Here is a 26,942-nt window from a genome sequence, read left to right on the forward strand (position 1 = left end):
CTTTACAAAATAGGCTGACTTCACGTTTTATAAAACCTAGCAGAAGGAAAACACAGTTATGTTCTCTCAAAGTTTTTAATCCCCAAACGAGTTTTAAAATGGCTTATCAGTGATAAATTAAAATTCAGCAACAGAACAATTTATGAAATCAATGACTTCAGCGAACTTTGAATTAAAGAGGTCGCTCACAACTACAATTTGAGTTGTTTAATTTACTGCGTTAGTTTTAATATGCGATTATAATTTAATTATTGAGATTATAAAATTTCAGATTTTTATGTAGTATGAGAAAGCTGTGTCCGAATGAAATACATTTTCCTATGTATTTTTAGGTTCACTTTTACACTTTGTACGCAAAAATAGCTACTTGCATGATAATGTTGTTATTTTCAACACAAAAACACGTTTTCATGCTTTTTTCTTCGTGTATTTTTTTAATGTAATGAATATACGTATACATAAAACTTCCCATTTTATAATTATAACATGATTATCATCTCAGATATGATCGTCTCAGGCACACCTTCGTGATATTTTTGTGCAAGTGATTTAATTTTTTCCTTATTGAAGTAGCTGTCTGTTTTTGTGGTAAGATATAATTTCATTACACGAAACTGGTTAATTTGATTTTAGTCGAGCTGAACTTTTAACAGACTTTATTATAAATGTATTGGGCACAAGTGGCAGAGTACTGGGATGTCAGCGGCATAATAACATTTGGAATGGCTAACTTGAGTGTATCAAAGGAATTAAAATCTGTAATGAGGAGTGAAGAATATGCATATAATAAACCTCGGTATACTTATATATACGTTGCAGGGGAACATTTGTTGTATATTTGTAGTAAATACCAAAATCAGTTTAATTATTACATAATTGGAATTAATAAGGAGTGAGCCAACGTGTAGCTGAAGTGTGTTCTAATAGTTATGCTAGTAATGGCTGTAGAAAAGATCCATCTTCTCTGACACAGCATTTCATTTTTTATTTTCTGTGTTCCAATTGCAAAATAACTGCAGACACACATATACATTCTCACAGTATGTAATAAGTATTAGGACAGTGCTCTAAGAAGTTTCAATCATATCTTTAGGCAACAACTTTTGTTTTAAATCACTTTTGCCTTAAATGTTGATCATCTCTTGTGTTTTCATTCAGATACAAATGTTGAGGGATAATAATTAACTTTATTTAGATATTGTTAGCCGGCATTTCATATTGGTTGCCATGGTGTCTTCATGGATACAATATACACTAGTGGCCAAAGTTGTGGAAACCTTTTGGAAAAAGTGTATTTTTGAGGTTTGATGGCTCATACTACCACTTTTTGTTTGGTGTAATATCATAAAATTATATATCAATGGAAAGATAATTTAATGAAGAATGTAATGCAACAAAGTTTGTTCAATTATCCGTATTCTATGAAAAGTTATAGCCAAATAACCAGAAAAAAGATGCACAACTTGCTTGGGTTGATATGAAGTAGCTTTCCTTCATTTGAATGTAGCCAGTGAGCATGAGTGTTCAGAGAGCCAATCAGGTGTCATCTTGTTTTGGCAATAAGCCAATAAAGTCACAGCAGGATTCAGCTATTGATATCATGTATTGGAGCTGAGAGAAGGATATTTGTCAGTGTGTTATGTGATTGCTATCGAGTTGGTTGGTTGGGTTTTTTTGTCTTCATGGATACAATATACACTAGTGGCCAAAGTTGTGGAAACCTTTTGGAAAAAGTGTATTTTTGAGGTTTGATGGCTCATACTACCACTTTTTGTTTGGTGTAATATCATAAAATTATATATCAATGGAAAGATAATTTAATGAAGAATGTAATGCAACAAAGTTTGTTCAATTATCCGTATTCTATGAAAAGTTATAGCCAAATAACCAGAAAAAAGATGCACAACTTGCTTGGGTTGATATGAAGTAGCTTTCCTTCATTTGAATGTAGCCAGTGAGCATGAGTGTTCAGAGAGCCAATCAGGTGTCATCTTGTTTTGGCAATGAGCCAATAAAGTCACAGCAGGATTCAGCTATTGATATCATGTATTGGAGCCGAGAGAAGGATATTTGTCAGTGTGTTATGTGATTGCTATCGAGTTGGTTGGTTGGGTTTTTTTGTGTTCTTTCATTTAGTGAGCTTGTGAAACGTAATAAAATTAAAGAAATGGCACAAAGAGTTGACTGGTCACCCAGAAAGTGATGTAAAATAGTATTATTAAGTGAGTGTGAAGGGTGGTTGAACTGTGGAATGCATTGCCTGATGGAGTGGTGGGAGCGAGAATGGTCAATGAGTTTAAGGAGTGGTATGATAGACTTTGTGTTTCTTAGGGGGGGGGGGACTTCCCCTCGATGAGTCTTGACAGGCTTTATGTTCTTAAGAAGGACCTCCCACGATGAGTCTTTTGACTCCATGGAGTCCTGAATAATAATAATAATAATAACAACAAGGCTATAGTTATGAAGAAATTAGAAGAAAAATTGGTGGAAATTTAACCAAAGGTGGCATTTCTAAATTTTTGAAGAGGTATAAGGAGACTCAGTCACTACAAAACCAGACTGGTAAAGTCAGGAAAAGGTGCGCAACAGCTAGTGATGATAGAAGAATTGAGAGGCTGTGCCTACATGACAGAAGAAAATCATCTGGGTGTATACAAAATGAAATGGCGCAGTACAATGTGAAGTTGAGTGCAAGGACTGTTCACTGCAAGAATTTGGTCTAAATGCTAGAATTCCACGGGAAAAAAGCCATTTTTATCTCTCAAACAAAGGTTGAAAAGATTAAACTGGGCTAAAACTCATGTTAATTGGACAGCAGAACAATGGAACAGTGTTATTTGGAGTGATGAGACCAAAATCTCCCTGTTTGGTAGTGATGGCATAAAATACGTAAGGAGAAGAATCGGAGAAGATTTGCATCATGATTGCATTACACCTACCGTGAAACACCCACTTAGTGTTATGATCTGGAGTTGTATGACATCAAAAGGTGTGGGCAGAATTTGCGTGATTAATGGGATATAAATGCCTAAAAATACATAAATGAAATACTTGAGCCCAAACTGAAGCCTTTTTCACATGATCTTTTCCAAGATAATGAAGCATTTATATTTCAACAGGATTCAGCTCCATATCATGTTGCTGCTGTGTGCAAAAAGTAGTTTCAAGATAATCATATTCCACTGCTGGAATGGCCTGGGAATAGCCCAGACCTTAACCCAATTGAAAATCTATGGAGCCGACTAAAGAAACTTGTTAGTCAGAAGCAACCCACCAATAAAACCCAATTAATAGAAGCAGTAATTCAATCTTGGTTTCACATTATAACAACTGCAGAACTAAAAAACTTGGTTCACTCCATGGGAAGGCATTGTAAGGCCATAATTAATGCTAAAGGTTACCGAACTAAGTATTTACTCACATTGTGAGAATTTTTGTATATCATTTTTTTATGTTTCACTTTTCTTCTTTATAACTGCTGTTCTAATAAAAAATCCTTCATAAAAGTTATTGCATTACATTCTTTATTAAATTATCCTTCCATTGATATATAATTTTATGGTATTACTTCAAAAAAAGTAGTGTTACGAGCCATCAAACCTCAGAAATACACTTTTTCCAAAAGGTTTCCACAATTTTGGCCACTAGTGTATGTTTGCATGCTGACACCACAGCAGAAAGGTACACACACACATAATGAGTTCAAAATATCTTGATAATTACATAGAAATAGTGGATATTAAAGATCCAACATTATTGCAATGCCAAATGTTTGTTTGACCATAGAGCTTATGAGAATACAGTTCTTGGCATCAGAGGTGCCAAATTATCTACCCTTATCCATTCACTAAAAATCCTTTCCATCACTCAAATCATACTGGCATCTATAGAATTTTTTGCTGTTCAGATTGATATTAGTATTAGTATTCAGGCCTCCATGGACTCAAAAGATTCATTGTGGGAGATCCTTTCTAAGAAACACAAATCTATCAAGACTCATCGAGGGAGGTCCCTCCTAGGAAACAAAGTCTGTCATACCACTCCTTAAATACATTGACCGTTCTCTCTCTCACCACTCCATGAGGCAATGCATTCCATGGTTCAACCCACCCTCCATGCAAAGAAACCACTCGCCCTCTTTCTCACAGTTTCCTTTCGTAACTTCCAGGGAAGGCCCCTTGTCATGACCCCATCCTGCTGTTCAACCAAGCGAAAGAACTCCCCAGTGTCAACGCTGTAACCACCTCTCAACAGTTTAAATGTCTCTATCATATCACCTCTCCTTCTATCCATCAAACTCTGCAGTCCACACTCCCTCAGCCGATCCTCATAACTAACATTGTACAGTCCTGACACCATCTTTGTTATCTACCTTTGTACCCTTTCCACAGTTAATTTATCCCCTTCAATTCCTGGGGACCAGATCTGAGAACAATAGTCTAAGTGTGGTCTGATCAGAGTATTATACAACGGAATAATAACCATTTTATCTCTGCAGGTCAGTGTCCTTCTCATTATTGCAGCAATCCTCTGTTTTAGCTTCACTACCTTTGCAATATGTCCCCTAAATTTCAGGATTCTATCAATCATCAACCCCAGATCTCTTGTCTCCCCTACTTCCTCTAGTTTAACTCCTCCCATAGAGTATGCAGTGTCCCATCAATGTTTCCCAAACCTCAAGACGTTACATTTTGCTGCATTAAACTGGCCCTCCCCCCCATTCATTTGCCCATCTATCTAGCTTATTCAAATCCTCTTGCAGGGCTACCACATCTGCACTATTACTAATAAACCTTCCCAGCTTCGCATCATCCGCAAACAACTGAATATCCCCTTGCAATCCATGGACAATGTAATTGATATAAAGGTTAAACAAAATAGGTCCCAGTACTGAGCCCTGTGGAACCCCACTTGTAACCTTCTGCCTCTTTGATATTGCTACACCATACACAACTCTCTGATACCTATCGGACAGCCAATCCTGAATCCAGTTGACCAGTCTGACATCCAGACCCATGTGCTGCAACTTGAATATCAGCTTATCAAGTGGCACCCTGTCTAGGAAAATGGCAGTATATGCCTTTCCCTCATCTAATGCTCTTGTAACTTTATTATAAAAGGCTAGCATATTGCTAAAACAAGAGCGCCCTTTCACAAATCCATGTTCACTCTCACTGATAACATTACCCTTATCTGCCTAATGCTGTAACACAGTCCCTCACTACTTTCTGAAAGATCTTACTAACTACTGATGACACACAAACTAGCCTATAATTAGACACTTCCAGTCTGCTACTGCCCTTATGCAATGCCACTATCTTACCTTCCTTCCATTCCATGGGTGCCTTTCCTGCAGCCAGACTTTCACTGAAAAGCCAGGTCAAAGGCCCTGTTAGTTTCTTAGCACATTCTCTCAAAACTCGTGGTGAAGTTGGAAAAGAAAAGAGTCAAACATTTGATGAACATAGAAAATGCATTCATAGTCTACACTGGGGTTGCAGACCATACTATTAGTACAACAAATTGGATTTGGTATGTGTGTGTGTGGGGGGATAAAATACAACTACCCCATAGACAACTGCTTTTAGAATCTGCCACAGCTAATATAGCTTCTATAAATATCTTCCTCACCCTATCAAAAATCTTGAAGGTCATTATCATTAGATTGCCAGCTGTTATATCGAGAACCCCCCCCCCCCCCACTATACTTACAGAAGATAGGGGTCTAGGGTCACGCTATTTGAATTTAGTCTGTGTTTTCCTTTCTCTGTTGTACCGGCATATATATGCATATCGCATCTCATATCTTTGTGCCTATAAAATGTTTTGGTGATCAAGGTGAAATGCTGGCTGATAATAATTAAATAAAAGTTAATTATTATCTCTAGTTGTAGTTTTCTGACTTTAATATACATGAATGAACATGACTATTAGCACATTACTCTTTGTGGGACACATCCACTTGCATCCAGTGTTCCATTTCATGGCATTGTTTGGGTTAATTTTAGGAAAACATGACTCTGCAGGCCAGTCATATTTTCCACATAATATTCCTCAAACAATGTTGCAATCGCTACACTATGACACAGCACTCTTCCATAAAACAGCATCATTATCAGTAAGCAGCTGAAAAATGTTCCATTGTTTTTATATAAATCAAACAGCAGTAGCCCAGGTATGCTGCTCTGTGGAGCTCCATTTATCAAATAACTCTTCACTTTCTGAACATTACTTCTCCATTCAGAATCTTTTGATAATCATCTGTCAACAAATCTCCTATTCCTGCTAATATGATATACTACCACATAATAGCTTGGTTTTACATTAAAAGAGTTGAAAGTATGTCGAATTGTTATAGACTGGTTGACTGATGACAAGTATCAGAAAGTACTGTATGGGGAATGGGAAGACAATTTCTATCTTCCTCTTCACCATTCTATCATTAAGAGAAAGAACAGAAAAAAGAGAATGGATAGCAGATCCAGATAGTGTTGGGAAATGTATGTATATTGCAGACCACTGTTTGCACTACCACAATACACTAGCCCACCAAATACCTGCACTATACTCCTCAGTCCAATTTATGCTTTGCATTTACCCTGTTTTTTGGATGATACATATCTGCACATAATTATATATTATTCATCTCCAAATTAATTTTCTTTTTCAGTTATTGGAAGAAAAGATCAGTCCAAATAGTAGGCCAAATGAGAATGATACCATGAAATAGGCAGTAGATTGAAGCTTTGGAGCCAAATGACAAAGGTTAATAAAAGTACTGTTGTTGTATAGACTTGCACATTACTTAATGATATAGAAATGTTCTACCAGTGTAAGGCAGTGAAGGGTTGGCAGAATGGATATAAAATGATAACTGCCAGATTAGGGAAAGCCTTGTATAGCATTATAAAAGAAAGCCAATTTATTGACATCGAAATACATAAACATATTAATCATTAGAAAAAGGAAAGTACTAAAAAGCCAGCCTGGTCAGTTGAGTGAATAATATAATTGCTCTTGGTTGTGGGTCTGAGTCCTATGAATATTTGTGAATGTTCTTAGGTGGTAGATGGATCATATTTTTTGCAGTTTAGTTCCATTTAGAGACAGAATTACTACACTTTCTAGATAAAATAAATTCATGTACTTCCATATAAAGTTCACTATTAAGCATTAATCCAACAGTCTTTCCTTTCTGAATACTTTAATAATCCATATTGAATCAGACAATATTGAATTTTCTCTTTATAGAAAACCTTTGTTCACTGGCAGATGTATCCATCCATCCTCACACAATCATCCAACTCAGAAGATAGATATAAATTATAAAAAGTTCTGTACACAAAGCTTGTGCAGTCTGCTCTTTGGATTTCCTTCTGTTGGGAGAATTAATTAAAATAAACATCATTTGTAGCAACAGTGGTTATAACGAAACTATGATGTATTCATTCTTTTAAACAACTACAATTGACTGAAATAAAGAGCAAAAAGACTTCACTTTGCAATGCAAAATTATGCAATTAAGTGGATATTGAATCCAGCATTATTTCAAAGCTGAACATATAGAAATTACAAGAGTTTCATGCCAAATATAGAAACTATAAAGTTTCAGCAGATACAAGCATAAGCAACCTTTCAGGACAGGGGCAACTCGTTTTAAAGGTGGAGTAAGTTCTGATCACTTTCCTTGTATTCTCCATAATGCAAAGCACATCTTCTTGCAGACATGTATGATGCTATGCATTATGGGAAGGGGTCACTACCCAGACCAGTTTCAACCTTTGTTGAATGTTCAAGTACAGGTCAAACTCAAAAAACTCAGCGTTGTTCCTCTCAGTAACAGGCTGACCCTGCCACTGAGAAGAACTCTCAGAACCGGTTGGCTCTACACCGTGGCAGGCTCACCCCACCACCAAGCAGAGCTGCTCATTTGCTCATATCTCATCTGAGGGATAACAGCAACAGCCATGCCTCAGTTAACTTCATGGGCTACAGCATTGCCATTCATTACCCCACCCCACCCACGACCTGGATGACAGCAACAGCCAAGCCTTAGTTAAAACTTCATGGGCTACAGCATTGCCATTCATCACCAAAGCTTCCAACCGGTTTCGACCTTTGTTGAGGTCTTGTCAGTGGGAGCCAGCTCCAGATGTAAATAAAATATCCAGGGTGAAGTGATGCAGAACTCATACTTTCCCATATGAGTTGCCAAAAGTACCAAGAATTACTGAAATAAAAAGCCAAAAGGCTTCACTTCAGCGATGCAAAATTATACAAATTAAGTGGATATTGAATCCAACATTATTTCAAAGCCGAATATATAGAAACTACAAGAGTTTTGTGCCGAATATAGAAACTATAAATTTTTGGCAGATACAAGCGTAAGCAACCTTTCAGAACAGGGGCAACTCGCGGTAAAGGTGACATGTATCTCCTTGCAGACATGTATGATGCTAAGGAAAGTGATCAGAACTTACTCCACCTTTACCACAAGTTGCCCCTGTCCTGAAAGGTTGCTTACGATTGCACTTATCCGCCGAAACTTTATAGTTTCTATATTCGGCACGAAACTCTTGTAGTTTCTATATATATGGCTTTGAAATAATGTTGGATTCAATATCCACTTAATTTGTATAACTACAATTGACTATTGAAATTGGAAATCAAAACATACTTCCATCTCTGGATACATCTATCGTGCACACCTGATGTCACCTTTAAACCTCCTGCAGAATTAAAGAATATATATTCAACTTCTCTCATGGCTCACGCTGGTGTGAATTGTATTGAGTGGACCTGTAACTTGCCTTATATAGGTAAAACTGGATGTATGATTCCTATCTAGAAAAAGGAACACAAATGGCACATTCAATTTAATGTTGGCTTTCTGGATGCACTACACAGAACTGACTGGAAAGATACCTGTTCCTTACATTACACCAAAACCTGGTATAAGTGCAAATTGAAAGAAGCCTATGATATTTTAAGAATCTAGTCTGATCAATCACATTAATCTCAGCAGTAATGAAGGTATAAAATCTCAAGGATGTAAATTGCACATATTTGACCCACATAACTTTTGTTCTAATAGGTCATGATAATTAGGACTGGTGCTCCAAGATCTTAGTCATCATTTGATAATGATTTTGAATACTGATTAGGCTACCATTATTATTGTGTCATTAAAGGTTAATGTGAATTTACTTGGCCATATAAAATAGGATGTAGCATTGATGTAGTTTTTTTTTTCCCACCAGAGGTCAGGCCAATATTGTAATGTATTGCCAGATCATCACTGTTGTAATAGTGATGATTTGGCACACTGTTTGCATTGTAATGTAACTTGTTTCTCTGTATATATGTGTATACTTCAGATGATGAGTTTACTATTTTTATTACACGGGCCCCTCCATGGAATTGAAATGCATTGCAGGAGACCAAAACTATCCACACAATCTATCCTCTCTCCTTGAACCCATTAACAGAAAAGGCACTCACAACTGACTCTGGCAACGCACTCCACACATTCACAATGCTCCAAGCTAAAATTCTAGTCCTCACACCCCTCTAATCACACCTTTATTCAAGTTCCAGAGATGACCCCTTGTTCAGGTCCCTCAAGCCAGGTGCTGAAACATTTCCCCTGCATCTATCCTACAAACTCTCTGTCTACCAACTTAAATGTTTTTATTCCCCTTCTTTTCTCCTATCAACCAACTTCTGCAATATGCACACCCTCAATCTATCCTCGTAGGGAACATTCCACAGGTCACTCATCATCTTGGTCACTCGCCTGTGAATTCTCTCCACCACTTCCTCATTCCCAGGAAACCCAGGAGACCAGACTTGAGCACAGTAATCCAGATGTGGGCATGCCAAGGCCTTATAAAGAGGAATTACAAATTCCTTATCTCTTCTTGTTAATGTGTTCTACACTAGCCAAATAATCTTATGGGCTACCTTAGCAATATGTCCTCTAAAATTTAAACTCTCTGTCTACCACAACCCTAAATCTCTAGCTTCATCTATTTTCTGGAGTACAATGCCATCAATGTGATACATGGCCTGTGATCTATTTATCCAAAAAAGCATAACTTTATAGAGCCTAGCCAGTTGCATTGCCAATTTCCTTGTGCATTCACTAGTTGATATCCCATCTGATCCCACACCTGTATATACACTGAGATTCTGAAATATCCTAAGAACCTAAAATTCATCCACCTCCATTCCCTCATTAGTGTCTGTCACACATGTTAAAGCAATTTAAATTAGTAACCTCGCTAGGTTGATATACCCTTGCAAAGTGGTTACTCAGAAACTCGACTATTTGATCTGCTTCTGTCACCTCATGACCTAGAGCTTACACAGATCAGTCGGTATAGATGAAGCCTTTTGGTTGGAAAGACCTGGGTTCGATTCCTGTGCATGATGTGAGGAACCTTTATCTGGCATCTTTCAACGAAAGATGAGTTAGCCAGTCTCATTCGAATATAGAGGGGTTTTTTCGCCTGGAAACACGAGTTTTTCGTCCCCCAGAACAGGCAAACCGGCCCTATGAACACACATGAATTACAGTCAGGAATACCTAAGATCCAGCCATAGGCCTGATTTGTCAGCTATGCCGGTCTCGAGCCCAGATAAAATTAGGGGGCGGGGACTGAGATGGTGCCATACTTCCCTGAAAAAAGGGCCTCATGGCTGTTGTATCATCATATGCTAAATAAATAAATAAATAACCTCATGACCATCATCACTCATTAAGGCTTAACCTTAATGAGTGAAAACGAGGCAGACAGATGAAAAAATTCAAAAAATTAAAAAAGCACTCTACTGTCCTGCCAAAACTTCCTACCAATACCATAATCAACCTTTCTTCAGTCACCCTAAAGCCTGAAGCAATCAACACGCTGTTACGTGGCCACAACTTCGCCATTGCTCCCAAAAAAATACCTAGTTAGGATATTATGATCCAGATCGAACGTGGAATCCGCCACATTCCACATCCAGTCGCCAACAGTGTAAGACTGGATGTAGCTTGTGTCCTTTCCAAAGCAATCCCACCAAAAACCAACATATCCAACAAGGAATATAAAGCTCCACAGGAAATGAAGAATAATTAAGAAATAGTTATCACCAAAGTGGATAAGGGAAATGCAACTGTAGTCCTTAACCAAAAGGACTACACAGGTAAGCTGAATGCTCTTCTATTAGATTGGGCTACTTACTTCCCCATCAATTACAATCCCACCAACTCTCACATTAGAAAACTTCACAGGCTCCTTAAGAGAGTCACTTCTTGGCCTGTAGAAGTTACCAACAGATTAAAGCCATTTAACTCTACCCCCCCCGTATTTACAGACTCCCAAAAATACATAAAGAAAATGTGCCATTACGTCCTATAGTGGATGGCATTGATTACCCCACATACAAATTAGCTAAACATTTGGCCAAAGAGCTCACACACTATACTGGCAACACACCATCACACATAAAAAACTCAGCCCATTTCAAAGCCAGTATAGAAAACCTTACACTCCAACACACTGACATAATGGTCAACTTTGACGTCTCCTCTTTATTCACAAATGTCCCACTCAAGGAAACTTTAGAACTAATCCAAGCTAAATTTTCTCCTGATATCTCAGCCTTATTTCAGTTCACAATGAACTCAGGCTATTTCGTTTGGCAGGGAAAATTCTACAAACAAATAGAGGGGACAGCCGTGGGTTCACCACTCTCTCCACCCTTGGCCAATTTCTTTATGGAGACTTTTGAAGAAAAAGCCTTAGCCTCTGCCCCACAAGAACCAACCATATGGCTTCGCTATGTTGATGATGTGTTTGCTATTTGGCCACATGGCTCTGAAGCACTTCTCTCCTTCTTAACACACTTAAACAACCAACACCTCAGAATCAAATTCACCCTGGAAAAAGAGGAAAAAAACAGCCTCCCTTTCCTAGACACACTAGTCACCCACCAGCCTAATGGAACCTTGGTTTTCTCAGTTTACAGAAAACCCACCCATACAGGTAGATACAGGTAGATACATTCACCAACAGTCCCCCCCCCCCTTCACAACAATATGGTATAGTGAAAACACTATACAACAGGGCTAAACTAATCTGTTCAAACGACTTGGCCCTAAACACTGAACTAAATCACATCCTCAACACTTTCTCAGCCAATGGCTACCCCCCCAAAAAAGTCCAAAAAATATTAGAACCCACAAACCACAGATCCCCTCCCCCCCTCCACAACAAGGATTACTGTAAATCCATCACCATTCCCTACATCCGAGGCACCTTGGAAAAGATTACCAAAATCTTAAAAAGCATGACCTGACCTCCTGTTACAAACCTTACAGAAAATTGGCATCCCTTATCCGCTCCACTAAAGACCAACCACTTCCCCTGGACCTACCTAGTGTATACCAGGTCCCTTGCAGTTGTAAACTGTCTTACTTTGGCCAAACAGGCAGGACAGCGAATATCAGCATTTCTGAACACAAGGATTACATCCGGTTTCACAAGTACAGCCATTCTGGTCTCGCAGACCATGCTCTGGATACACGCCACAGAATACGGTGGAAGAAAGCTACAGTAATACACCGTAGCAAATACAAATTCGAAAGACTATTTATAGAATCAGCCTCAGCCCTAAGAAATTCTCCAAACCTCAACAAATTTGGTTGTATGCGACTGCCCCAAATTTGGGAGGCTTACATCAGCAGACCTTCAGCCCAACGACCAAGAACACCTACTTAGCCTGCTAGAGGGCACCATCAGGACTTTTAGGAGAACAATAGCTTCATCTCTTCATTCCCAGTTACTGTGTTTGTAGTGCCTATGTGCACGTGCCTTTTTTGTAAGTTCCTTTAGAAGATGGCAACGTGGCGTTGCCGAAATATCAGAAAATATTTATTAAAGTATAATTTAATTTATATCCTTAACTACATTGTTCATTTCCTTAAGTGTTTTAATAAGGTTAATCCTCTATAGTCATTCTTCCTCCTACTTGCCACATAACGAAAAAACTCTTTGGAATTTTCTTTGGCCTGCTCGGCTAAATTCTTCTCATAATTTGATTTTGCCTTCCTTTCCATGCTGGTCACTTTTTTTCACCTGAGCCTTATACTGTTCATGAGTTTGTTGGTCACCTTTCTCTTTATATAACCTCTACAGCATTTTCTTCTTCTGCATCTTGTGCTTAATGATATTACTCACCCATCTAACTTCTACCTGATTTATCCTCCAGACCATGGGTATACAGTGTGATATTGTTCATCCAGATATCCCCTGACTATCCCCCATGCACAGTGCATCCTTCAATTGCAGACCTTTATGCCATGGTACTATTTTTGCTGCTCATGCCTAATGAATTTACTCATCCATCTAACTCCTATCTGATAACCCTTCTTACCTTAGGTATACAATTTAATATTGCTTCCTCTAGATGACTCTATCCCATGTGCATAAAACACTGCATAAAGCTTCTTCCTAAGCACATCATAATCACCTATCTTGTAGTTCCACAAATACCCATTCTTGATAGAATATTCCTCATGTTTTACCATCTCCCCAAGATCAGTACTACATGGTCACTTTCACCAATTGGAAGCAATGTTGTCACCTTGGTTATGAATAGCTCTTCTGATCCTATGACCAGATCCAATACACTCCTATCCCTAGTCCCCTCCATCACATGCCACCTTAAGTAATTATCTCTTATCAGGTGTATAGATTTGATTTCCTTCAACTACCATGTGATCTTTCTTCCTTCCAGTCTATATTTCCGTAGTTGAAGTCCCCCATAATAATCATCAAGCTTGTACTTATTGTACTAATTTGGTGATGCATGTCTTTCAGGTCATCTGTGGAACCCCCTGACCTATAGCAACAGTCAACTGTGTATTTTGTCTTAATGTCCCTAATCTCACACCAGATTGCTTCAGATGAATAGCCACTCTCCTGCCTGTCTCCTGTTCTTTTTGGCTGCAATTCATCTGCTATCATCAGCAGTACTCCTCCCCATCTTCTTTTCTCTATCTTCCCTGAAAATACCAAACCCTTCACATTCTGTCCCTGTAACTACATCATCTGCTGTTAGCCAAGTCTCACTAATGCCTATAACTTTTGGCGAGGTCGCACTAACCAATGCCAAAAACTCCCTCCCCTCACGTTCCTGATACTTCTGGCATTAGTATATAGAAACTGCAGCATCTCTTTAGGTCCCCACCCACTTTTCATCCCTAATTTGACTACCCTATTCAATATTTTTGCTGGAGAGACTAGATTCTGCACTTTTGTAATTCTCACACTCACTTGCCTCATGGTTGCCTTCACACAAACTCACCTACTTCCATCCTAATTGCTTAAGTTTTCCTGAATTTGTACATCAGCATGTTTGGTGAACAAAGTTCACCAAACTCTCTCGCTCTCTCTAGACACCTAGCACCAAATCCATTTAGATACAGTCCATCAGCATTGTATAAATCCTTTTTTCTGTCAAACACATACCACTGATTCACAAATCCTACATTCATTTCTTCTGTACAACCTATGTATGGTCTCATTAGCTACCAACTTCTTCCTTCTTCTCAGTTCATGTCTATCATAGTGTGCCAAGATACTTACAGTCTTTACTTTCTTGCTCTTCAGTTTTGCCTCTTCTTACAACTCCTTTACATCCTCTCTCATAGAATACTTCTCGCCTCTCAAATCATTTGTGCCTATCAAGACAATCATTTCCTTCAACTTACCTTTTTACATTCAGATGGTGTGACTAATATTGTGAATTTTTTCACCAGGGAAACATAATTTTATCACACTCATTAAGTACTCCCCTGATCATTTAGGTTTCATATATAATATTCCTCTTAACTTGTTTTTCTTGCTTGTTCATTCTGTCTTTATTATTACTTTGCACCACCTGCTTCCTTCTCTTTTCAGCCCTACTAATCTCTTGCCGCTCTACAATTTTTCATCATGCTTTGTCCTGTGAAGGATAACATTCAAGTTTATTAGTTTCTTATTCAATTTTTTTTATTCATTTTTTTATTCAATTTATTAGTCAGTTTTGACGTCTCTGCCCTCTTTATGAATGTCCCAATCAATGACACAATCCTTCTTTTACAGAACAAATTCCCTCCAGATATCACGATGCTCTTTGCGCATGTATTATGTTCTGGTTATTTTGTATGGCAAAACGCTTTCTACCTACATAAAGAAGGCACAGCCATGGGCTCGCCATTATCCTCTCCTATTGCTAACTTTTATATGGAACATTTTGAGCAACATGCTCTAGATTCCTCTCCTTTAAAACCCAAAGTCTGACTTAGATACATTGATGATGTTTTCACAATCTGGCCCCATGGCCGCCAGACACTAGACACTTTCCTTAGCCACCTAAACAAACAATACAAACGCATACAGTTCACAACTGAAATTGAAAAACAGAACACACTTCCGTTTCTAGATTCACTTGTCACATGTCTTCCTTCTGGCAGTCTTTCCTTCACTGTTTACCAGAAACCGACGCATACGAGCTAATATATACACATAAACTCCTACCACCACCACCCAACACAAAAACTAGGTGTCATTAATACTCTAAAAAACAGGACTTCGAAGATCTGCTCCAATGAACAAGCACTGAAAGACTAATTTAAAGTTATCAGCTATACTTTTCTAAAAAATAGTTACAGCCAAAACACCATTAACAAAATTCTCTACAAGACCTCAAAAAAAACAAACAAAGATAAACCAGACTACAATCAAACTATAACCATTCCATTTCTTTGGTTGTATTTCTGTGGTATTCAGATAAAATAAACAGAATACCACAGAAATACAACCTCAAAGCCACCTTTAAACCTCCTGCAAAATTAAAAAACTTACTCAACTCATCCAAAGATCCGACCCACCTTGGAGTATACCATATTTATTGCACCTGTAATCTACCATATATAGGGGAAACAGGACACACAATTCCTATCAGACAAAAGGAACATGAACGACACATTAAATATAATAACTATAGTGAAGCTGGCCTTTCTGATCATGCCCTGAACACTTTGACTGGAAAAGCACCAGTTGTTTACATCACACCCAAACATGGTATGAATGCAAATTTAAGGAAGCCTATGAGATTCTTATCAACCACCCCAATCTGAACAATAATGATGATCTAAAAATCCCAAGCATATGGAAGGCACATGTTCTACTTATGGAACCTTTCTTCCTAAGAGCTAACTATAAATAGGACTGTAGATAACCCAGAATCATAAATCTAATATAACAATTGTCATGTTAAAAATAGGACATCGTTGTTACTGTAAGAAAACTATCTATATGAAAGAATGTTTCTCCCATGTTATCTTAAATAGAATTTAGCTTTGATGTAGTTTCTAAATATTTAATTAATTTTTAATTTTATCTGTATTTTTTTTTTTTTCACTAGAGGTCATGCTAGTAGAATAACGGTGATCAAATCATTGTTTCTTTATCTTACTGTGTGAAATGTAACTCAGCTTGTCCTTTTTTATTTGTATATACCCCAGATGATGACCTTAATATGATGGTCAAAATGTCGAGAAATTAAAATAATTATTTATAATACGGTTATAAAGTCCATAATTCTAAAATGAATGCTGATCACCATGCAACTAAAAGAAAGGATAACATTCAACTTTGTTATTTCTTTATTAATGCCCATTGCATTATCCTGTATTTTTTTGGCCACATGTTGACATTAATAACAATTTCCATCCTACCATCACTGTCCACTCTACTATCATTGGCTGCTTTCTCATCACCTAATAAGCACTCACTTTTGAAACATTTAATACACACTCTCTAATATCATCATCATCATCATCAAATTCCTGCCATGTACCCTCAAGGGGTGTACAGGATATGATTGTACTACATGAAAAAATTACATCATTATTAATTTCCTATCTACAATTTTCCTCCAAATCAGTCTGTTACTTGTCAAGACTCCAACATTATCAGATCTTATATTTCTATCGTCTAAGGCACTTTGTACCGTATCAATCCACCTATATCTTGGTCTTCCTCTAGGTCGTTTTGCTGCCAACCTGGCAGAGAACACTTGTTTTGCTAATCTTTCCTCGCCCATTCTGTTTAAGTGACCATACCACCTGAGATTAGCTCTGCTAACACATTCCTGGATGCTGACAATGTCAAGTTCTTTCCTAATATCCTCGTTTTTAATATGATATTGCCATTGATGCCATCTATTCACGCCTATAATCTTTCTCAGGACTCTCATATCTGTGGTCTCTAGTCTTTGGTCAAGTGTTTTACTTCTGACCCAGCTCTCAGATCCATAAGTTAAAACTGGTTTGAACACTGTCTTGTATACAGATAATTTAGTGTTCCGACTAATTTCTCTCTTATTCCATATGAATTTATTCAATTGACTTCCCACCATACCAGCTTTGCTTATTCTGTTGTCTATTTCTATATTTAATTTACCATCTTCAGTAAAAATCGTGCCTAAATAGCTGAAATGTTTTACTTGTTCCACAGGTTCTCCATTCACAACACAGTTGTGACTAATATGGAGGTTGAAATGTCAGGAAATTAAAGTTGTTACTCTTAACATTTTAGTAGTGTTCATAACTTTACCAAAATGAAAGAAAAAGAAAACAAAACTGCACATCCAGAAAATTGTTGATAGTTATCATCCCTCAGCTAAACTGCAATGTGATGTCAAAAGAATTTCTGTAACCTACCTTAAATGCACATCTGAACAACAAGTTCAGATTCTTTGCAAGTACAATTTATACACTATCTCCAAACAACCTCAGAAGCTGTCTTCTTTTCTTCCCTGTATCAAGGACAAATTATACCATGTTCCTCCAGTGTGCTTTCTGTCAGGTATCATGTTCATATGAAACACCTCTGTAGTTCAGTTGGAAGAATGATGGTACATTGTACCCTTTAGTTGGAAAAGGCCTAAATTCGATTCTTATCATAACGAGAGAATGGGTTTATATGGGTTTTATCAATTGAAGGCGAGTTAGCTGATCTCATACAGAGTTAGCAGGGCTTTTTCTCCTTGAAACTTGGGTTTTTAATCCAGTATACAGGAAAATTGACCTATATGATCAATTTTCCTGACCTATATGGGGGAAGTGATTGCCATTAACTGTTCATATTTTTTAATTTTGAATTATAGAAGCTTTCTGTTTTGTTCCTTTGAATGCTAATAGGGCATTCTCCTGTTAACTCAGCTGTGACTGAGAGCAATCACAAGTGAGTCAAGTAGCATGAGCTAATAAGCACATGCTACTTGACTCATATCTTGTGATTCAAAGTTTTGAATGTAGTTAACTGATCTTGTCTGTTGTCTTTGTGACAGTGTCTATGTAATGTTGGATGAATCCAATGTTTTAATACCTTATACACACTGCTCAAAAAATTTTTGTGGTGGCTCACCAGTCAGGGAAATATCTCTCTTGGCAGATGTTAGCCTGAGTGTTCTCTGTTATGGTCACCTCCTAGTGTATCATAGTTGTATTTATTCCTTGATCTGTTCAGTTTATAAGCTTTTGTTAATGCTGTGGTTAATTTTAATCCTGAATAACACCAGTGTTAACTACTTATGTATTAGTGGTTATGTCAGTCAATCTCTGAAGAAAAAATTCATGTTTTTTATAAGTGATTTATTATTATTATTTTTATTAATAATAATACCATTTTTGCTTCTAATACTTATAATATGTCATGAATTGTTTTTATGAAAAATAAAATGTTTTTTCTCTACCATTATAAGCAAATGTGGAAAACATTCAATATCATTAAAAACTCATGGTATTCAGTAAAATAAAATCTTTAGGCATGACATGGAGCCTCCATAGTGCAGTTGGTATAGAAAGCCCTTTGGTTGGAAAGACCTAGGTTCGATTCCCATCCACGACATAAGGAACCTTTATCAAATCTTTTTGATTAAAGGTGAGTTAGCCAATCTCATACAGAAGTGGAGGATATTTTTCTCCTGGAAACTTCTGTTTTTCATCCTCAAAACAGGCAAACCAGTCCCATGTGCACACACACACACATCTACAGACATAAATACTTACAGAGGATAAAGAAGACAACGGGAATCCACCTTGTTCCATAATCAGTATTCCCTAGTAAAGTAACATATTGCTATCTCAACAACCATAAGGTTGAGAAGAAGAAGGAGTGACAGAAAACAAAGTTTCAGGAAATATCTATATTAAAATATCTACCTATATTAAATTGCCTGAATGGGCGAGTGTGTGTGGGGATGTCAGTTTAATGTTGCAAAATATAAAGTTTTAAAATTTGGTAGCAAAGATGGGATGCAGAGTATAGGATTAGTGGGAATATTTTGGAGGAGATGGAAAGAGGAGACATTTTGGGGGGATTATAGTGGATTGGGACTTGAAATTTTGTGGACACATGTGGACATTACAGTGATGTGTAGAAATAAGGATGTTTTGATTTCATTGTACAAGATTTTGATCAGACTGCATGTGGATTACTTTGCACAGATTTGGTTGCCAGGTTTTCAAAAGGATGATGAGATGTTGAACAGGGTCCAGAGACGATTGACTAAGTTGGTTTCTGGTCTCTGGAATGTGGAATATGAGGATCGATTGAGAGAATGCAAATTACAGAGCTTAGTGGATAGAAGGAAGAGAGGAGACATGATGGAGACGTATAAGTTGGTAAGGAGTAAATTACCAGATTAGCATTAATGAGATTTTTCATAGAATATCTGGAGACAGGGAGAGAATGAGAGGCCATCCCTGGAAGCTGTATAAGGTGAGTGAGTGTGAGCAAAGGAATGAGTAGATTTTTTGCATAGAGAGTGGTGGATAATTGGAATGCATTGCCTGAGAGTGTGATGAGTGTAGGAACAGTGAGTGCATGCGAGAGTTGGACCTTTCACATTGAGTCTCTTGACTCTATGGAGGTCTGTTGATGATAATAATAAAATCCTTAGGACTATAGATATAACTACGTAAGTGCATTTCTGAATTCTCATTGGCTCCAAAACATTGTCAGATGGACAGGGCAGTGATGCCATGTAACACGGCAGCAACTCGGAAACAATTTAAAAAACATTTAGGTTAGAATCAATATAATGAAATATTTGAGAAAATAAAACCTCCTTTCTTAACTTTCCAGGTTTTGATATCTGCTATTAATAGTCAAATTCTGTGTATCTCATCACTAGGTTAGAAATAAGCTGATTATTAATGTCCATTGTATGTCTATTTTAGGTTGCCATGTTACAGTTAACTGATTAGTTCATAGTATGACTTAATGCTCTCTGAAAATAAAATAATAATACATTATTATTATTATTATTATTATTACCCCAAGGCCTCATGGAGTCAAAGACTCATCTGGGAGGTCCTTTTATCATGCATACATCTCATCATACCGTGTCTTAAACACACTCAAACTCCTTGCAGACACCACACTCTCAGGCAAGGCATTCCAATCATTCAAAACTATACACGAAAAAAACCCGCCTCTCACTCCCCTACTCACACCCTCTTTCAACAGTTTCCAGGGATGACCTGGTTCTCCCCTGATCTCCCACTATTCTCTGTAGAACTTCTCCACCATTGATCTTGTAACAACCCCTTACCAACTTGTAGGTCTCTATCATATCTCCCTTCTTCCTCCTCTCCACCAGACTCTGCAAATTACATCTTCTCCACCAGACTCTGCAAATTACATCTTCTCAATCTTTCCTCATGCTCAACATTCCAGAGGTCAGAAACTACCTTAGTCAGTCGCCTTTGGACCCTTTCCAACATCTCTTCATCCTTCTGAAAACCCAGTGACCAAATCTGGGCACAATAGTCCATGTGTTGCCTAATCAAAGCCTTATACAACGGAACAAGAATCTCCCTACTTCTACATGTCAGTGTCATCCTCTTATTGATTTATACTACATTACGAGAAAATCAACAAAACAGTATTTGTAATGAGCAACATTCCCTAGTAGATGTGACAAGTAAAGTAATTATACAAAAAACTATTTGTGACATTAAAATGTGAAACAACTCTCTTTAATATTTACCTAAATGAAATAACAATAAAATGGAATAAAAATTAAAGAGAGTTGTTTCACATTTTAATGTGAAATTCCATTTGATGGAATAAAAATTTCCATCAAGGTATTAAACTTTCTCCTACTGTGAACTTGAACACTCTCCTTTTTTGCTGACAACCAAATAATAATTACAAATTCTGAAGATAACTTACAGAAAGCTATTTTAGATCTAAATGAGATAGCCAAAGATTATGGTATGATAATATCGACAGAAAAATCAAAAAGTATGGCCTTTAAAGGACAAGATCCAGTAAGAACTAGAATAGTATTAGATAACAAGATCTTAGAACAGGTGAATTCATTAAACTACCTTAGGATGTATGATCACATATGAAAATGAAAAAGATATAAACCCAAAAATTGCAAAATATTTAAAAATAACAGGTGTAATTAACTCTATATTTAAACCAAACCTAGTTCAAAAACAAACCAGACTAAAAGTATACAATACATTAGCCCTACCAGTCTTATTGTATGGAAGTGAAATCTGGACAATAAAACAAAAGACAAACAAAGATTAATAACTGCAGAAATGAAGTTTATGAGAAAAACTGCAAAGTATACTCTATTTGGTCACAAAAGAAACAAAGAAATTATGAAAGAATTAAACCAAGAATCAGTAATAGAAAAAATTTAAAATATATAAACATAAATGGATAGAACACGTTCAAAGAATGAAAATAGAAAGATTACCAAAACAAGCCTTCAAGTACAAGCCATTAGGAAAAAGAAAACCAGGACATCCTCTTAAAAGATTCAACGATGACTTCTAAGGCCAGAACAGGCCACGCTAGGCCTAAATCCTTGATGTGCACGATGATGATGAAAATGTGAAACAGAATCAGCATTATGTAAATAAAACTGATGATTAAACCAAAACTCTCCTTCTGATTTTTTTTTATTATTCATCAGCTGAAAATTTTCACTCATGATGGATAAGCAGATAAGTGCATTTTTCAAGCCCTACTCCATCCATCCACTCTTCAGACATCATTAGATGCCATATGGTCACTCCTTTCCTTGGTGATGTTCCACATAAGTTCTCGCCAGGTGGTTCTATCGTGTGCTTTTCTGGAATCTTCAATTCCTGGAAGATCTCATTGAAGATCTATCTACCCCTTCCTCTTTTTCCAGGAACTTTAACTTCCGTTACTGTTTTGAAAAATACTCCTTCCATCCTTTCAATGTGTCCAAAGTATTTCAACTTTCTTCTGTTAGTATCCTTAAGAAGCATTAAAGTTCTGCCGATCTTTTCTAGCTGGAAGCTGTATAAGGTAAGAGCGTGTGAGCAAAGGAATGAATAAATTTTTTGCATGGAGAGTGGTGGGTAATTGGAATTCATTGCCTGAGGAGCTGTTTGAACCATCTTTCAGTATATGATACCCTCAACAGTCTTCTGTAACACCACATCTCAAAAGCAACTATCCTTTTTCTATCAGACTTTTTTATGTTCCAAGTGTAACATCCATAAGTTGGAAAAAATAGCTGCATCCAAAATTCTCAACTTTGTTCTTGTGGAGATAGATCCATCCTTCTAGATCTCTGACTGTTGTTTTAGCCATTCCTACTCTTCTTTTGATAGCTTCTGAACTGCAGTTCTTCACATCAGTAATGGATCCAAGGTATTCAAACTTGCTGACTTCCTCAGCTCTTTCCCCATTAAGGTACATTTCTCAGGAGCTACCCTGTCCACATTTCCTTTGAGAACCATAATCTTTGTCTTGCTGGGATTGAGTTTGTCATAACTTTGTTAAGGATTCATCCTAGTTCTTCCTTGTCATTACAAAGGAGTACTGTATCATCAGTGTAGCTCAGATTACTGATCAGTCTACCACCTATCCTAATTCCTGTGTTAAGCTCATCCAATATTTCATTCATGATGTCCTCAACATAGATACAAAACAGATCAGGAGAAAGTAGACATCCTTGCTTAACTTCCTTGCTGACCCGAAGCTAGCTATCGACCTGATAATGTGTTGAGGAAAATCCATTAATTTCATTATCTCTCACAATTTCATATGCTGAACACAGTCAAAAGCTTTAGAGTAGTCTATGAAACACATCCATAGAGAGTCTAAATTCTTTATACTTTTCAATGATCTGTCTAAGGCAAAGGATCTGATCTCTGTTACTCTTTGCTTTCTTATAACTTACTTGTTCCTCAGGCATCTTTGCCTCAACTTTGGCTTCAGTCCTGTTTAGGACGATCTTTAATAAACTCTTGCTTGCACAAGAGTATTAAACTAATAGTTCTATGGTTCTTGCAGTCTTTCATATCTTCCTTTTTGTACAGTGGCATGAAAGCTGACTTTTTCCAGTCTCTAAGCCTTGATCCTATTTCCCATATCCTTGTAATCAATCTCTGAAACACTCTTATTCCTCCATTCCCTGTGGCCTTAATTAACTCCACTGGGATTCCATATTGTTGATAAGCTGTTTGATTGCTCCTTCAGCCTCATGCTTGAGTGGAAGAGGTTCCAAATCAAAATTTTCTTGGTAAAAGGACCCCCCCCCCCAAATTTTCCTTATCCTCTCTGCTGTACAGTTTCTCACAGTTTTTGATTTCAGTTCTTCTGTTAGTACTGCTCCATTCCTGTCTTTGATGACATTCAATTTAGGCTTAAACTTGTGCTTTAGGTTACAAACTAAAAAAACATAATTTTTTAATTGTGCCTCTTCATCTAGAATTTTATCTCTTCATATTTATTAGCATCAAAATTTTCCTTGTTCTGTTTGATATTTTTTCTGACTTCTCTATGTAATCTTTTATATTCTGCAGTCCTTGTGTCTTTTAGCTTCTCCAACTGTCTCCTTTTGATCAGAGCCCATGTCTAATCTGATATCCATGGATCTCTAGCCTTCTAATTGGGCCTAGATTCTTCTTATCTGTATCCTGTATTATAACCTTGACTCCTCCCTAAAGCATTTCAGGTGAGTTTTCCTCACTAGTCTTCAAAGGATCATCCAACCATGTTGATGTTTCTTCTGTGAATCCATTAGGGATGACTCTGACATTCAGTCTTATGGAATGGGCCTAACTTGGAAAGTTTTGGTGTCTCAGTCTTACATTGACTCTTACCACTTGATAGTCGGTACCACTGCTAGACATATATAATAATGTGTCTAATATGTCTAGTACACAAATCCCTTTAAAATATCTAATTGAGATTTTGAAATATCCTTGGGCATCTCCAGTGCATCCTCCTCTATTCTCTCATCTGATCCCATTGTATCAGGCACTGTGTTATTTACACTTGGGTGATGCACCTTCGCAAAATGATCACTCAACTGTTTCTTCTGCTCCTTCTTACATTCCTATTTTGTAAGTTTTTGATAAGCATTTGAAGTTTTTAACTGAAAACTTCATTATCTATTTTCCAAGGCTAAGACAGTATATGAACACTTATTTAAGGATAAAGGCTACTTTGGAATGGGCAAATCCTTTGATGCATCACCCACATCTAACACTTTTAAACTAGATATTTTCCATCATATATAGTTTTAGGTTATTCCCTTAGTAGATCCATAAATTCCATTTCCATCCATAACATAATTCAAAGTAGGTATTTTCCTAACCAAAAGACAAATCATTGTATTATATAGGCTATAACATCAATGTGCTATCTAAACAGGCATTGACTAAACTTTTTAATTCACCATAAGTAGCTTTGTGCTGCTCAGGCTGAATTAATTAATCAGAAATGTGCAGCAGTAATGCTTTGCACTACTAAGGTTAATGTTACCCGAGTGTGGAGCAATGACAGTCGGTAGATTTTTATTATATGGTGTTAACTTACATTCTTCTCTCTTTATAGTAAATGTATTATGAATTGAGATATTTCAAAACTTAGTTGAGTTGTGTATTATTATCTGAAACTGAATTAATGACATCAATATTTTTTATATTAATGTATTTTAAGTATTTCATGTTTTGATTTAATTTTTTTTTTTTTTTAGGAAAGTTGTTACATCATCATATCCTAAAAGAATTCTGGATGTCTAGTAAAAGCAGAATGAATTATGGATTTTCATGATGTCTTCTTGCTTTAGTGTTTTTTTTAAATTTCACTTGATTTGTGAGAATTGGTTATCTGAGTTGTAGCCCAAAAATGTTTGTTATGGCCTGCTTCCCTTTTTTCTGTACATCAGGTCCTGCATCAAGGATTTGGTTTTATAGTGGTGTTGCAGCAATGAAAGAACATAGACATTCTATAGCAAAAACAAATAAACACGCCTTGGTCATCTGGAAACTCTGTACTAGATCAATGGTCAAACTTATCCATGATCAAGATCCAGCAGAAGTAGAAAATATGCATGTATTTCAGTGTGCTACAGAAAGAACAAAAAAGACTGTTAGAATTTATATGTGGGGCAATGCTGTTTTTGGTGCTTTGGGAAATCCAAAATTTATTCGTCCTACCAAGCACAGACGAGGCTATGAAACAATGCATAAGCCTCTAAGATTATCATTTGCTGAAACTCATAAGGTAAGATATCAATATACTGTAATATCAAGTGAGTGAGAACTTGAAATCCTTAAAATGATTTCGCAGACTTATTTTCAGATTTTCATGGATGAGAAAGAGTCTACTTTCAAAAAGCATTGCAAATGTGAAACAAGAAAATTGATGGTAGCATATTTTGTTGTTGAAAGGTATATCGATCCACTCAGATTTCATTACAATAAGTTTTTATTCCAAAAAAACCCTGATATCTCATCCATATTGTCTGTTCACTGGCATCTTCTGTTTTGAAGGTAAAGTTTATATGTATTGTTTCCTTCATGGTTACATGGTGATCAGCATTTATTATTAAAAATCATGGAAACAACTACCATGTTATAGTAAAATTTTAGTTTAATATAAACCAAAATAATCACTCGACGTTTTTTCAACCTTCATATCAAGGTCATTATCTGGAGTATATACATATATATACTTAGAAACAAGCTACATGGTAAAAGTAACAGTAATTTGGTCAACCATTAAAACTACTGCCTGACCTTTGTTGAAAAAAAAAAAAAAAAAACTACATCAAAGCTAGAGTCCTGTTTGGTTACAAATCATTAAGGGATATATTAAGCTAGAGAACAACATGATCTCACATAAATTAGAACAATTAAAACAGTATAGATGGTGACCAATAAGAGAAATTATTGTTTAGAGTCCTAAAGTAAGAGTTTGCTGGAAAACTTGAAGAATTTAGGAGGGGGCCAGAAAGTTCTGATAAATACCTAGAAAAAAATTAATTATTTTTATGTCTTATATATATATATATATTTTACGTGCAAATTATGAAATTGCACAATCCATGAACTGTGTAATGTGCTTGTACAGTTCGTGGAATGTGTAGAATTTTGCTCAATTCATGAAATGAGCATTACATTTTCTTCTCATTTCATGAATTGGGTGCATAGTAACAGCAGCAGTGCATGAGCAGCTCATGATGTGTGGAACTCGTGATAAACTGGTGAAGAGCATTTCTTATTGGTTGTTGCTGCAAGTTGCTGTGTTTTAAGAATGTTTTTTTGTAATAGTATTAGTCAAGTGTTACAGTAAATTTGTACAACATTACATCAGAATTCCTTTCGTCATATTTAGTAAGGTTAGTTTCTCATTGGCGTGAGTTGAAGGATCTGCGGCTTACATAATATGTGATGATTCATCACTATTAATGTTATAAAGCGATATTTTAAGATTCCACAAACTGTACAAGCATGTTATACAGTTCATGGACTAAGCAAAAATGTTGCGCATTCCTTGAACGTGCGATTTCATGATCTGCGCATAACATATGTCACCCAATTCATGAAA

At 36.7% G+C, this 26,942-nt stretch overlaps 1 protein-coding gene across 2 annotated transcripts in view; it reads left to right on the plus strand.

The window, feature by feature from the left end:
* The first annotated feature begins 236 nt into the window (after positions 1-236).
* The window catches only part of LOC150097407 (RCC1-like G exchanging factor-like protein), a 264,930-nt gene continuing 238,224 nt past the window's right edge, over positions 237-26,942 (plus strand). The window contains exons 1-2 of one of the 2 annotated variants that reach the window (XM_090407234.1): positions 237-588; positions 25,087-25,616. In XM_090407234.1, the coding sequence (XP_090263360.1) occupies positions 25,239-25,616 (378 nt within the window). In that variant the 5' untranslated portion in view covers positions 237-588; positions 25,087-25,238. Of the gene's footprint in view, positions 589-6,745; positions 6,766-25,086; positions 25,617-26,942 lie in introns of those variants that run through there. The other variant, XM_090407235.1, reaches the window with a different exon arrangement.

The sequence above is a fragment of the Typopeltis vanoorti genome, chromosome 17 (assembly GCF_054136105.1).
Source record: "Typopeltis vanoorti isolate ZY-2024b chromosome 17, IOZ_Tvanoo_1.0, whole genome shotgun sequence".
NCBI classification, from domain to species: domain Eukaryota; kingdom Metazoa; phylum Arthropoda; class Arachnida; order Uropygi; family Thelyphonidae; genus Typopeltis; species Typopeltis vanoorti.